This window comes from Pelodiscus sinensis, chromosome 28, assembly GCF_049634645.1.
Source record: "Pelodiscus sinensis isolate JC-2024 chromosome 28, ASM4963464v1, whole genome shotgun sequence".
NCBI lineage: Eukaryota > Metazoa > Chordata > Testudines > Trionychidae > Pelodiscus > Pelodiscus sinensis.
This window is the reverse complement of record NC_134738.1, coordinates 7,343,562-7,357,450: the sequence shown is the minus strand read 5'-3', so window position 1 is coordinate 7,357,450 and position 13,889 is coordinate 7,343,562. Positions and strand designations below refer to the sequence as shown.

General features: G+C 41.7%; 1 protein-coding gene across 2 annotated transcripts in view; it reads right to left on the bottom strand.

Moving 5' to 3' along the window:
• The window catches only part of LRRTM4 (leucine rich repeat transmembrane neuronal 4), a 492,210-nt gene extending 478,675 nt beyond the window's left edge, over window positions 1-13,535 (bottom strand). The window contains exons 1-2 of one of the 2 annotated variants that reach the window (XM_006114176.4): window positions 12,855-13,535; window positions 9,192-10,738 (exon numbers count right to left, since the gene is read on the bottom strand). In XM_006114176.4, coding sequence (XP_006114238.1) covers window positions 9,192-10,738; window positions 12,855-12,858 — 1,551 coding nt within the window. In that variant the 5' untranslated portion in view covers window positions 12,859-13,535. Of the gene's footprint in view, window positions 1-9,142; window positions 10,739-12,854 lie in introns of both variants that reach the window. The other variant, XM_014569058.3, reaches the window with a different exon arrangement.
• Window positions 13,536-13,889: the final 354 nt, after the last annotated feature.

Below are 13,889 nucleotides of genomic sequence, written 5' to 3'. Positions count from 1 at the left end.
CCCTGGGCCTCCAGTGTGTCCTGCTCTCCAGCTTCTTTTGAGAGACCTGCTGAAACTTGCTTGTGGCACTCTCTGGGAGCCCTCGGCCCCTGGTGGAGAACTGCTGGGCTCCACAATCTAAAGCATCACCTGAAAAAGAGCCCTGGGTGATTCAAACGCTTCTTGCTCTCACCAACAAAAGCTGATCCAAGAAAAGATTCTCCCTCTCCTATCTTGTCTCTCATGTAAACAATGGCAGGGATTTATTGCAGACAGAATACACTGTGGAGAGCGGCTGATTATAGATCATCATTATCCCCTGGCCTTTCCTTTCTCCCCTCAGCTTGGATTTGCATCTGCAGTGCCTCTCACAGAGACAGCCTAGCAGGAGTACGGCTGATATCTCCACCAAGTAGAGTGTTCCACTTCTCTGCATTCTCCCATTGCAGCTTAATGGCACATGGCAAAACTAATTCATTACAGAGCCCTCCCCCATATTCCCCTGCCCCCTCCCACTTCCCCGGTCTTCCTGCCCCAGTGACAGCTGTACCCCCGTTGCTAGGTAAAGTGGCCGGAGCTTCATGGAATTCACTGGGAATTGATCCATTTTGCTTTTTTGTATACACAGGGAGGGCCACAAGCAATCTCACTTATTTGGCTGCAGCACAGGCAGATGTGATAAAAGCTGATTAGTGTCTAAAATGTTTACCGCTGCAACCCATCTGTGTTCAGTCCTAAAATACCTGGCTTGAAATGACCAAGTACCAGGAAGTCAATGGTGCTATAAACAAAGCACACGAGGATTTCTCATGTCAAAATATGTATCTATAATACAGAGGCCTGATCATGTATTTATACTGTGTAACTCTTGCCTGTAACTCATAGAGGTTAAGATTTACAGATATCTATTGGTTGATAGAAAATTATCACAAACATGCACAGCTGAGATTTGAACTCTAAAGGCACTTTGAGAGAGGCATGTTATTTAATTATCAACCTCTTGCAAGAGCTTAACAGATGTAACCAGATATAGGTGAGAGGATTATTCTAGGAGGGGGTGGGTGAGATTCTGTGGCCTGCACTGTGCAGAGGGTCAGACTAGATGATCATAATGGTCCCTTCTGACCTTAAAGTCTATGTCTATTGGTAACATGGTTTAACAGGAAGGGTTGTCCAGTGGTTAGGGTACAACCATGAGACTTGGGAGACCAGGATTCAAATTTCTTGCTCCATCACAGGCTTCCTGTGGGACCCTGGGCAAGTCACTGTGTGGCTCAGTTGCCCTTCTGTAAAATGGGAAGAATAGCACTGCCCTCCCACGCAGGTGTGTTGGGAGATTGACTATCATGAAGTGCTCATATACTATGCTAATAGGCCCCATATAAAGTGCCTTGGTCTCCTTACCAGAGAATCACCACTGAGAAACTATTTCTCTGCTGAATGACGTCTACAGTTTGCTAGCCAGTGGCAGAGAGGAGTCTGCCCAAGGACACCAGACAGAGCTGCATTGCTTCTCGGAGGTATGAAATACATTTCTTATCCTATTTCCCCAAGCCATTATTCTCTTGGCAGTAGATTCACTCCACAAGAAGTAAACAAGTATGAAGAGCAACAACTGTTTAAAATCCTACAAGTCATGGTCTCCTTGGGGTTTGCCAATAGCGTTCCATTTTCTCTCTGTTTTTATGCCATGATCCGGTGAGGACACATACTTACCATGATGTATAAGATCGATCTCACTGCTGCCAAGTTAAGTGCACATTGAAATCTTTGCAGAATTACAACCTTAGACTGTAACAGAGCCTTAGGGCTAACATGTTTTAATATGTGTCTCTTATATAAAACCCTGTTAGTACTTAAATAAATAAATAATAAATGTCACTAGTATGTCAATATTTCCTTTTGAATTAGGCTTAAAAGGCACAGGCTCACAGTATCTCAACTGGTGCACATACCTTTAGCGAATCTATCCAATGGTAAGGGAGGGAGTGAAATGCTTAATGAGTATTATTTCATGTGACTGATTTAGTATGTATCATTGAGAATGACAAGCTTTGGCTTTCACTCCAGTGAAAAGCACAAGAGCATAAGGCATAAGATGCTGTTCTACCTGAACAGTTGGGCTTGTTTGTCAGCTGATGAAATGTGGTTAGACTGCAAAAAAGAATTTGTAAAAGTGACATTGTGGGGCTCCAAGTTAATTATGTTTCAAAGTTAATTATGTCTCAACATTTTTCACATCAACCGCTCAGTTAACAATGAAAATATATATAACTGCGGCCTGGCAAACCTGCCCTGAGGTTCACAAGTCAAGTTGGTTTCTTACCTTCTTGACATCACCATATGTTCGCAGGCCATATGAAGCCTTTCCTTACTACCAGCTGACCCCCGGATCTTCAAATTATTCCCAGGGGTACGTCTAGACTACAGGCTTTTGTTGACAGGAGTTTTGTCGACAGATACTATCGACAAAGCTTCTGTCGACAAAGAGCATCTAGACTACATCCAATTCTGTTGACAAAGCAAGCCGCTTTGTCGACATGACAGTATAGATGCAAAGGACAGTGTAGATGCAATAACTCCTTCTGTCGACAGAACTCTGTCGACAAAAGGCGTTATCCCTCATAGAATGAGGTTTACAGCCGTCGACAAAACTGCTGAGTTCTGTTGATGTTATGTTGACAGAACTCAGCGGCAGTGTAGACGCAGGTACAGTTTTGTTGACAACAGTCCACTTTTGTCGACAAAACCCTATAGTCTAGACACACCCCTAGTGACACTTAAGTAGTCTTATGTGCCTTCAATGGGATAAGGAGGGACACGGATCAGCGTTCTTGTCACTCTCCCCATCAGTGCCTGGCCTGGGTCAGGGAAGCTAATGATCCAACCAGTGAGCCAAATTTGGCGATGAATCCTGGTCACATGACACATGTTGCAGGTACATTAGGAAGAAGAATGGGGTATAATAATGTATCTACCTGCACAAGAATGAAGAGACTCAAGTTAACTGAGTTATAGCCATGCAAAGCTAATGCAGATAACAGGAGTCAAAAGCCGTATGGTCTTGATTTGTTATAAAAAAAAGAGCAGCTAAGCCTCTCTCACAGGGGAACAGACGTGATGAAGCTATTTTTACATTAGAACTTAAAGTTATCTTTAAAAATAAGGTTCTTTAGTTTTTACAGAGGTTTTTACTGGCCAAAACTAAGTTAAGAACATAAAAACATAACAGCCATACTGGGTCAAACCAAAGGTCCATCTAGCCCAGTGTCCTGTCTTCCAACAGTGACCAGTACCAGGTACCCCAGAGGGAGTGAACAGAACAGGGAATCGTCAAGTGATCCCTCTCCTGTCATCCATTTTTACCCTCTGACAAACAGAGGTTAGGAACACCATTCCTACTCATTCTGACTAATAGTAATAAGTATTGATGGACCTGACCCCCATGAAATTAGCTAGTACTTTTTTAACCCTATTAAAGTCCTGGTCTTCACAACAGCAGCCGGTTATTAATGGTTAAGTACGACTATACTGGTTGAAACCAAAGGCCAGGTGTACACTGGACCTAGAAAGTCAGATTAAAGTATGCAACTGCAGCTACATAAAATACATTCACCTTAAGCTGAACTTGGTGCAATTTTCACAGAGGGAGGCCAATGGAAGCGAACGTTCCCATTGGCTTCCCTTACTGCTCATGACTGCAAAGATGACCAGTGCTGACTAGAGCTACCCTCAGCGTTTGATTTAGCAGGTCTTTACTAGACCCTCTAAATCAAATACCAGAAGATTGATCTCTGGAGCAGCAAGTGAAGATATATCTATCTGTCTTCTGACAGGGGCTAATGCTGACTGCTCTAGAGGAAATAAACAGAACAGGGAATCATCAAATAATCCATTCCCTATCACTCATTTCCAGCTTCTGGCAAACAGAGGTTAGAATAACCAACCCTTCTCAATAGCAATTGATAGACCTATCTTCCAGGAACTTATTTCTCCACAGAAGTCCTGTATACATCACTTATGTTCCAACAAAAGGCCTATTTCCAGGACTAAAATGCAACCTACCTGGTGCAGAGGCCTTGTGTTAAATATCTGCCAAAGGGTGAGGAGCAGTAGGTAAGGAAACATTCACTAGAAATAGGTTTGTTTGTTTGCTTTTCTTTTGCTTCCCATGTCAATGTATATCTGTATGGTACGTGTTATGTGTAGCATAATATAATTGGGCTGATACAGTTGCCTTTTCACTGTCAAGATGCAAACAGTAGTGTACAAATGAGAGAGTATGTTCACGCTCGGGCAAACAAAGCAAATGCCCAAAGAAGCTCGCTGCAGCCTGCAAACAGGATGGTATGAACCAAAATCAGAAGCCTTGCCAGACAACTGCATAAAACACTGTCGACCATCGATCCCAGTGGGGTTGCAGCCATTTACAATGGGTATGAATCTGGCTCTGCGTCTGTAAAATGAGAGGTAATTCTCCTTGTTTCACATAAAAAAGCCCATTTTGAAAATGTGACCTTGTTAATTACTCCCCCGTTTGCAGCATCTGGCGCTAATTCTCTAGGACACTGTGGAACACCCTGTTTTAAGCATGTGAATAGTTCTGCTGGAATCACTGGCTTGACTGACTTGATTTGTTGCTCTGCTACATCAGGACCTAAATGAGGACCTAGGTGCATCGTTTCAGTACATGTTATGTGTGAGCAAACACGGAAGCTACCTGTGTAGCTTAGTGGGCATGTCTAGTCATGGTATTGTTCAGCTAAAACAACGGGTGACCCTACTAAGCCTATACAGCCGTACCCCAGGCATGGACATCACCCAATAACTCCCATTGTTAGAACATGCCAGCACACTCCCCAGATTGTAATGCAATGAGATAGTTAATTCATCGTTCCCTTCCTGCAGAACACACATTTTTCAAGTGAGAAGATGGTTGCTTTTACATCTAAGGATTTTTGGAGTCTGACAAAGATTTAAAGGAAAAAAAACAGTAAAATCAATAAAGAAGTTGAGCAACTTCAATGTGTCCTTAAAATACTGGCGCTTTATTATGAGCACCTGACCTTCTTTTTCCTCTAAATCTTTATTCTTTGTGAAAGCTGAGCTTGGGCACCACGAATGAGCCAGTCAGACCTGTGGGAAATGACGGCCCTGAGAGTTATGGCTCTCTCTTACAAAATAAGAGTCCTTTCAGAATTCTTTCTGCCTGAGTATTTAATTATTAATACTATATTCCACTCCCTTCTCCGCCCCCTATTATGAAACCTTGTACTGCTTAAGATACTACGGTTTTTATTTCCAATTTGTAAGTGCTGCGTGGTGTATATCTACCCTTTTACAAGTGGCACCTGGTAGCTATGGAGACGAAGAATGTTAAATCCAAGCCGAGGATAGTATTTCAGTGGGGGCTTATGGATGCTGCATGTGTCTTCAGTGATCAGGTGTTTTAATGTCTTCCTGAATCTTCTGTGCTAAAAACGCTCATGTTCACTAAACTGTCGTGCAAATACAGGGCCAGATTCACAACAGCTGCGAACTGAAATGCCTCCATGGATTTCAGTGTCACTTCACTGCTTTAACACCAGCTGATTATCAGGCCCACAAAATACACAATCTATAGCCTGAGCCTTGCAAATACGCACATGCTTAACTTTACTCACATGGGTAGAACCAATGAAGCAAATTCTTACTTAATATTGGACTGGTACTCCATAGTGTGAGTGTTACACAGGCAACAGTGAACAGGCAGCCTCTGTCCCCAAACAACTTACAGGCCAAGTATCAGAAGAGAAACGTTAGCTACAAGAAGAGACTTAAGAAACAGAGAGAGGGATGTGATTGGCATGAAAAGCAGTGGCTGGCACACACCAGTTGCCCAGCCCTTGTCTAGTGTCTTATTGGGATCACAGCACAGGTGAGTTTTAAGGAGAAATGAAGAATAGGATGGTTCACATGAACAAAGGTTATTAATGTCTTTGGAAGACCACGACTCATGTGATTATCTGAGGTCCTTACTTTGGAATGGATGAAATAACATGAATGTAAGGCAAGATTTTCAGCCTCATTCCACTGAAGTCAAATGGAACCACAACAATTTACATCAGCGAGGGTCTGGTCTGTAGACAGTTCCTCTACCAATTCAAAATGCAGGACTATGTGATTTCTATCATGCCTCTAACCTTAATGTATGGTCTATATTTTGATTTTCCTCTGCCATTTACCTCTTCAACGTTCTTCAAGACTGCTTAGTTAGTGACAACAAAAATATCACTCATCCAGCTAAGCAGGAAACACTAGTTAAAGCTGGTTAACATTTTCCTTCTTGGCCTCATATCCCCTATCTTCCACTTAAATAGTCCTTGATATAGAGAGTCAAATTCTGCTTTAACTAATATAGGTTCAAATCAGAATTGGTAATCCCAGACTTGCAATGGTGTAACAGCAGAATGTAGCCTGAAGATCATAAAGGAGGACCTTTATGAATGCTTATCTCCAAGGGGAAAACTATAGGTCAGACCCTGGATGTGACCCAATAAATCTACATTTCTCCAGTGCACACATTTAGGAGTCAGAACATTTCTCCAGTATCTAAAACACACAAGTGATTTTCAGGAATGACAGGGCTGGATTCTCAGCTGATGAAAATGTACGTATTTCTACAGCAGGCCGAGGTGCTCCCCTGAGCTACAGCAGCTGAAAATCTAGATCACTCTGTGAGAGTGCATTTAAAGAGGGTGCAAATGTTCCAATTACATACATTTGTATTAAATCTCATCACTGTTTATATGTATCTGAATGTCTATAGCTCGACTGTGAACACATCAGTATTCCGTTATCAAAGCCTTCTAACTGCAGCATAAGATTTGACAACTTGTTGTCAAAGTTATGTTGCATTTACCATCTTTTATAACAAACATTGGAAATCTTGCTTCAATTATTTTTCTTTGCAAAGCAATCAATTGCAAACATATTAAAACAATGTATTGCAAGCTCACAGTGGCCTGATATCCTCTTGGCCTTTAATTTCTCACTAGTGCAGTGTTTCTCAACCAGTGGTACAAGTACCTTGAGGGGTCTCGAGAGAAGTCTGGGGGGGGGGGGGGTACGTCAATACAACTGAAATTTGGAGAAAACTGAATTTTTGTTTAAGTTTTACAGCACTTTATAACTTTTCTACTTTTTACACCCAAAAATTTCATCACCCACCGGGCTATGATAAGTTGTTTAAACAAATATGTCGCAATGGTTGGAAAAAAAATTGTGCTCTGAAAACTGTAGGTATTGGGGGTACTTGTTTTTTTAAAGGGGTACTTTATAAAAAAAAGGTTGAGAAACACTGTATTAGGGTACAAGTCAGCATGTAGAATTTGTCAAATCTGGCCCTGAAATTCCCTCCCTTAATTGCCCAGAGACCTATAACTTTCCATTTGGATGCCATGAACACATACCAGTATAGTCTATTTTTAAACCTAAAATGACTTCAAACATGTAGGATCTTCTGTGCACTAAAGCCATTGTAGTAATTTCTTTGATTTCAGGGGGCTTTGAATCAGGCCTTAAAGGGACCTAATTCTCCTGAGTTACTCTGGTATAAATAAAAAGGAGTGTCACTGAAGTTAAATAAACTACACTGGTATAAAACCTTTGAGAGAACAGACCCCAGTCCAAACCAGTATAATTCTATCAAGTCCGGTTGTTTTCCATTGGTGTTGCTGAGAGCAGAATTTGCATCTTTCTTTCTCAATTACTTTTGATGGCAATGATGGATATAACAGGACATTCATTATCAACGGGGATGTCGTGCTAAGAAAAATAACCACTAATCACAGCCTTTCACTTTTCCTCATCAGCCTCCTAAGCCAAAAGCAAAAGTGGTGAGTGCCCAAACTGAGACACCTTAAAAGAGCCTGATTTTCAGAAAGTACTGAATAACTTGCCTCTAAAGAACAGGCCCTTGGAAAGTGTTTCCAGTTGCTCACCAGAACCACTTTTAAAATTACCCAACCTTAATATTTATACAGGTCTGGTTGACAAAGAGACTGGCTAAACTCCTGACCCATCCGTATAAGTGGGAGGAAGAAGGATGTGAACCAGGCACAATACACACCTCAAGTTTTCTGGCTGAGTCTCCACAGACATGATCCACCATTGCTTTAGTACCAAGAAAGAGCACATAACACCAAGTAAGTTGCTAATAGGAGACACTGTTAAAATGTAACCACATAAAGCCTTTTTACCATGTATAAATGAGCAGTGGTGATCAAAAGCACCCTTCCCCTTTTTATTATCCATGTTCTATTAACTACAGAAAGTCTCTGTGACTGCTCAACATTAAGCTGACAAAGTTTAAGGATTTTGGGATGCAGACAATGATAACAGTTCCTGACTGTATCTTCTATACGCTCAGAACCAAACTGATATCTGGCATAAAAGAACACCACCCTCTTGGTCACAAGTGAGGCGTATCTGCTCTATGCCACATTGGACCATCGCCCACCAGCTCAAAGTTTACAGCAAAAATATCAGGCACTTGCAAATGTATCTTATGACTTGGGCCTTCAAGACCTCAGCTCAGCAAAGCACATAAACAAAGACTTAAATCCATCCTTATTCAACCAACCCCTTAAGCAGTGCTTAACTACCATGGTCCCAAATGTGGAAATGTTGGGATCAAGTTTTCCAAATGTGGAAATGTTGGGATCAAGTTTTCCAAATGTGGAAATGTTGGGATCAGCATCATTTTTAATGACTCCATTTTCAAATGGGTCAAATGTGATGTGATCTGATATAAATCCTGGTATAAACACTTTAATACTACTCTTCTATCTGTACTCTTTTAAATAGCAACGATCTTAATCCCCTCCCATTTACACCTAATTAGTAGTGACTCCGTAAAGCCTATAGAGTAATACTAGCGTAAAAGGGGCACATGCAAGAGCAGAATCAGGCCTCAAATGCCTTTAACACGGTTATTTATTCCAACTTCATCTCCTCTTTGAATAAACTTCTTTCAAGTTAAAACTGTTGAAAATAGCCACTGTCACTTCCCTGATGTTGTAATTTAATTAAATGACCTTTCACACTGAGCAAACCCAAAAGCAAAAAAGGCTCATTAATCTTTCTAGTGATTAGATACACCTAAAGAGCTTCAAACATTTACCTCTCCTTCTCAGCAGCTGAAATGGTTTTAGGAGGATCATGGTTCATACCTCACATTCCCTGGAGCCAGAGATGGTAAATGTGCAGGGCCCAGATCCATTAACTGATACATCCATGGTCTCAGAGTTTGTCGGCTTGTAGTCCACGTAATACTCCTGTAAAGGGGAGTTCATTTGCCTTTCAGACTCTCTGGCCTTTTTCCTGCGCCTCTTCATAAGAGAGTGTTGTTGCAGTTGTTTCATGCTGGCTGGGTAGCGTTTCCACGACACATAGATAACCAACAGAATCATAGCCACAGAAAGAAACAGGGCGACGCTCCCAGCAATAATTTTATGAAAGGAAACATGTTCATACTCTGGTTCTGCTCCAGGGGTTGGTAAGTCTGGAGAAGGACTGGGCATCACAGAGGTCATTTGATTGCTTTCCAGTTTAGAAATAGTAGGTTTGGGGATAAAGAGAGGTCTCTGGGGAGTTTTAGGGGGCTGGTATGCTCTTTCAGTGACCACAACCTGGATTTCGGCACAGATATTATATGTTTCCACAGCATCAGTCACCTTTTCGCCCTGGATTTGCTTAGGGCCCGCACATATCATAGTGCTTTCTTTATTGCCCTTGAAATTCTTAAGCCAAGTAACAAGAGGGCAAATGCTCCGAGTACATTCCCACATGTTTCCAGACAGAGTGATGGATATTAGTGAGATCCACGCATTGACGGTCTCCTGAGAGATGTTGGTGAGTTTGTTGGAATCCAAGTTCAGCTTTTGCAAGTTGGGCAGGCATTTGAAGGTCCCCGGTTCTATCCCAGTGATGTCATTCCCCGATAAATCCAAGTTGTGCAAGGAACTCCAAGTCCACGTTAAGCCTTGGTTAATAGACCGGATCCTATTCCACTGCAGATAAATAGAGCGGAGGTTGAAGAGGCGTGGAAAATGGGCAAAGTTGATCTTTGAGAACTGATTGTGCTCCAAGTGGAGTTCTGTAAGCTTCAAGAGACCAGCGAAAGCATTACGGGATAAACTCCGCAGGCGGTTGTATCCCAAATCCAGAAAATCGAGATTTCGGCAATCTTGGAAAACTCTGATTGGCACCGTTTTCAATGAATTTGAGCGCAAATGCAGGATCAAGAGTTTGCGAAGGCCCTTAAATTGCTCCGATTGCAACACCTGCAACTTGTTATAAGACAGGTCCAGATTGCGGAGATTGGGGACTGGGTGAAAGGTTTTGTTGTGCAGATGGGTGATTTTATTGGAGCTCAGAATTAATTCCTTCAGCCGACGGATCCCCTGAAATGCATCCTCATCTACGGAGCTGATGTAATTATGGTCAAGATAAAGCCATATGAGCTGGTTCAGGCCTGCAAACTGATTTGATTTAAGCTTTTGGATGCTGTTGTACCGTAGCGATAAGCCTTGAGACCCTCCAGAAATATTCTGAGGGATGTCTCTGAACGCATGTGACTCACAGTACACAATTTTGCCATCACATCTGCAGTTCTTGGGGCAAGCTCTCTGAGCCCCTGCGAGCATAAGAAACAGCACCATCGGCAGTAGCACTAGCCCCACACTCATGCCTCTCAGCCGCTTAATTAAATGGAAACCTACAATATTAAAAAGAAGACAAATGTCCATTGTAAAGCTATTAAAATAAATCACCCACAGATTACTAATGTCAATGGGGGTTCTGCTAAGGCATTAGTGGCATGGTTGATTTGAAGACAACCTGTTTCGCTCCTTTTCTGCAGTATTGTTTGTATAAATGTCTGTGGTTTTGAGTGCCTATCCCAGCTTCCCTCACCCCCATTCCCCCGACACTCTTATTATTCAATTACTTTTGTGTTATTTATGACCCCTTCGGACGACAGGGAGCCTATTTGCTCGTCATTTGTTCTCATGCACATCAGCATTCTACGTAGCTAGTACAGCCTTATCGTTAGGAACTGAGGCTTTAGCAATACCCATATTTGTCAAGTCACTGTGCCGAATTCATGGCACTTTTGGAAAAGGAAATGAGAAACAGCTTCTCGTGGTTCAACAAGTACAATGGTCCTTCATAAACTCAACTGCATGTAAATCTTCCCTAGCCCACTCTCCAATAATGAATATAAAATAAGAGCCACAGCAGGCAGATTATGTATAATAAAGTTTGTCCCTTCCCTTTAAAATATGTCTTTATTGCACAATGAAATAGCAGAGTTGAGCTTTACCAAATGGCTTTCTGAATAATACTTCTGGTATTGCATTTCAGGTACTTGTCATTTCCATACATACACATGTAACACAAACATAGATGTGCATCTATATCATATAACATTTGTACCAGACCAGATATGAAGATGAGTTTTATTACATGCATATTTCAAAATAGAATGACCATCATTAAAATATAGATGCACGCATATTTATCCACACGTTAGCTAATAACTCTTTATAGATATAACTATTAATGTTTGTATTTTATACACGGTATGGAAATATATGCACACCTCTATATGACTGTTGACTTAAGAGCAACAAAACCAACAAAGTTTAAAGAGTGAACTGGAATCTGAAAACCTTCCTCACTGGTGCTGATTTTAATATTTGGTATTTCAGATGTCAGATTGGTTATCCTGTATTAAAGCTGTTATGTGAACACAGTCACATTTTCTACATTCTGTGAATAATCATGAGAATCAGAAAATCCAACACACACACACACACTTTCTCAAAGGCTGTAATAATTTTGGGACCACTGGCTCTTTTCAGAATTGTAACCTTACTCACAATTAGGCTGCTTGCTGTCATCAGGAGAATTTATCTCTTGTATAAATAATAGTTTTATTATTTGTGAACACGTCTCTCTCTCTCTCTCTCTCTCTCTCTCTCTCTCTCTCTCTCTCACACACACACACACACACACACACACACACTCCTGTGCTGCAGTTATTTACTCTTATGGTCCAATTTTAAACCAAGAGGCAATTAGTGCAAGAATTCCTAATCCAAAAAGCCTCTATATGTCTCTGCCTTTCACTTTAATGGCTAGGTTTTTAATTTAAATCCTGATCTTTCACTATTGCTTATGTGCCAACAGCAGCACAGAAATATGTTTGGGCTATTACAGACCGGAGTGGGGGTGGGGGAGATAAACCTGTCACACTTGAAAAAATAAGACTGGCAAATGACTGCTGGAAATCTAGCAGCTACATTAGGGATATCTTTTCAGATACTGAGTGAAGCTTTTCAAAACCACATATACAACAAAATCCATTGCCCTTCACTCTCCCCCCCCCCCCGCATCCTCCCCCCACACATGTTCCTCACAAGCTGCAAAGTGTTAAACATCCTTCCTGACAACCTGTATAGCAGATCTACAGGCTTGTTTAATAGGAATATAAACCCAGAAGAAACCCTATATGATTCTCTCTCTCATGGAGATATATGTACTTATCTATGTATGTAGAGCTGTGTGGGTGGGTGGCATAGATTGTGAATGTACTTTCTGCAGTCCTTAACTCAGTGCATGCATTTAATTAATTACATATAAAAACACTGCAGGAGGAAAGGGGGAAACATGATCTAAAAATATAATAGCAAGTACAGTGAGTCACCTAGCAAAGAAATGCACTGCTGCTGTTTAGATTGTTCTCCCTCTTGAACAGCTAATAATCCGACTAAAAAATATACGGTACCGTTGCAACTGTACTAAGAAAGATAGAACAAAAGTTCACTTACCCATCCTTTTCTCGTCCACAAATGTATCCCCCTTTTCTTCCTCCAGCTGTTTTCTCCTCTGTTTCACTCTTTCTTTTGTGTGTGTGTGTGTTTTTTTTAAATTTGGTCTCCTTTCCTTAAACCATCATGTCACAGCACAGCTGCCAGTCACATCACCACCGTCCAGCGTGCATGCCAGTAACCCACACAAAGTTCCCCAGAGAGGATAAGCAAGAATTTGGGGGATGAGGGAAGGTAGGGAGGGAAAAAGGATGGGGGTGGGGAAGACAGGACCAGGGGTGCAGAGCAGATGGGGGGGATCCTAAGCTCTCAGTGCCATTGTGGAAGTCTTTACAGAAGAGAGAGCATTAATTGGCAATCTGCACGTAAAAACGATAGCACACCATGAAGGTAAGCCAACTTCTCTGGCAGGAATAAGAAAATCTTCCCGGGTACCTAGCATCCCTTATTCTGCTGCCTTTTGCCATTCCCAGACACAGCAATCCATCCTCCAACGCTCCAGTTCTCGAAGCAGACAGGCCTCCTGTGCTGTGGAAGACGACCCCTGTTTAAAAGCTATGCAGGGTAGCTTTCTCCATTTAGCTGGTCAGGTTTAAAGTGTGTTGTAGCTGTGCTGAGAGGCAGCTCTTGTCTAATTCAGAAGGCTTTCCAGAGAGTGATGATGCTCTGGAGCTTGTTGGTGCTAATGTTCTAGTTTGCGATACACTGAGTGCCCTCCACTGGAGAAAACAGATCGCACATTAAAGGCATGAACAAGTGATCCTGTCATTGCTATGCAGACTTTCCCCTTTCAGAAAAGAAAATTAAAGACACAGATTGCTTCTCCCCGCTCCCGCCCCTACCCCATCTCCCTGCCTAGATTATTAAATGTTTATGCCATGGTTTTCTTGCAGTGACTGTAAAAGACTAAATAAAACACCTGTTTCCTGCATATTTAGCAAGCTGCATGTGCTCAAAAAATCCTTCTAAACTTGAATATTTTTCTTGTGTAAATTATACATTGTTTTATTTTCTTTATTCAGCAGGGGAAGGGAT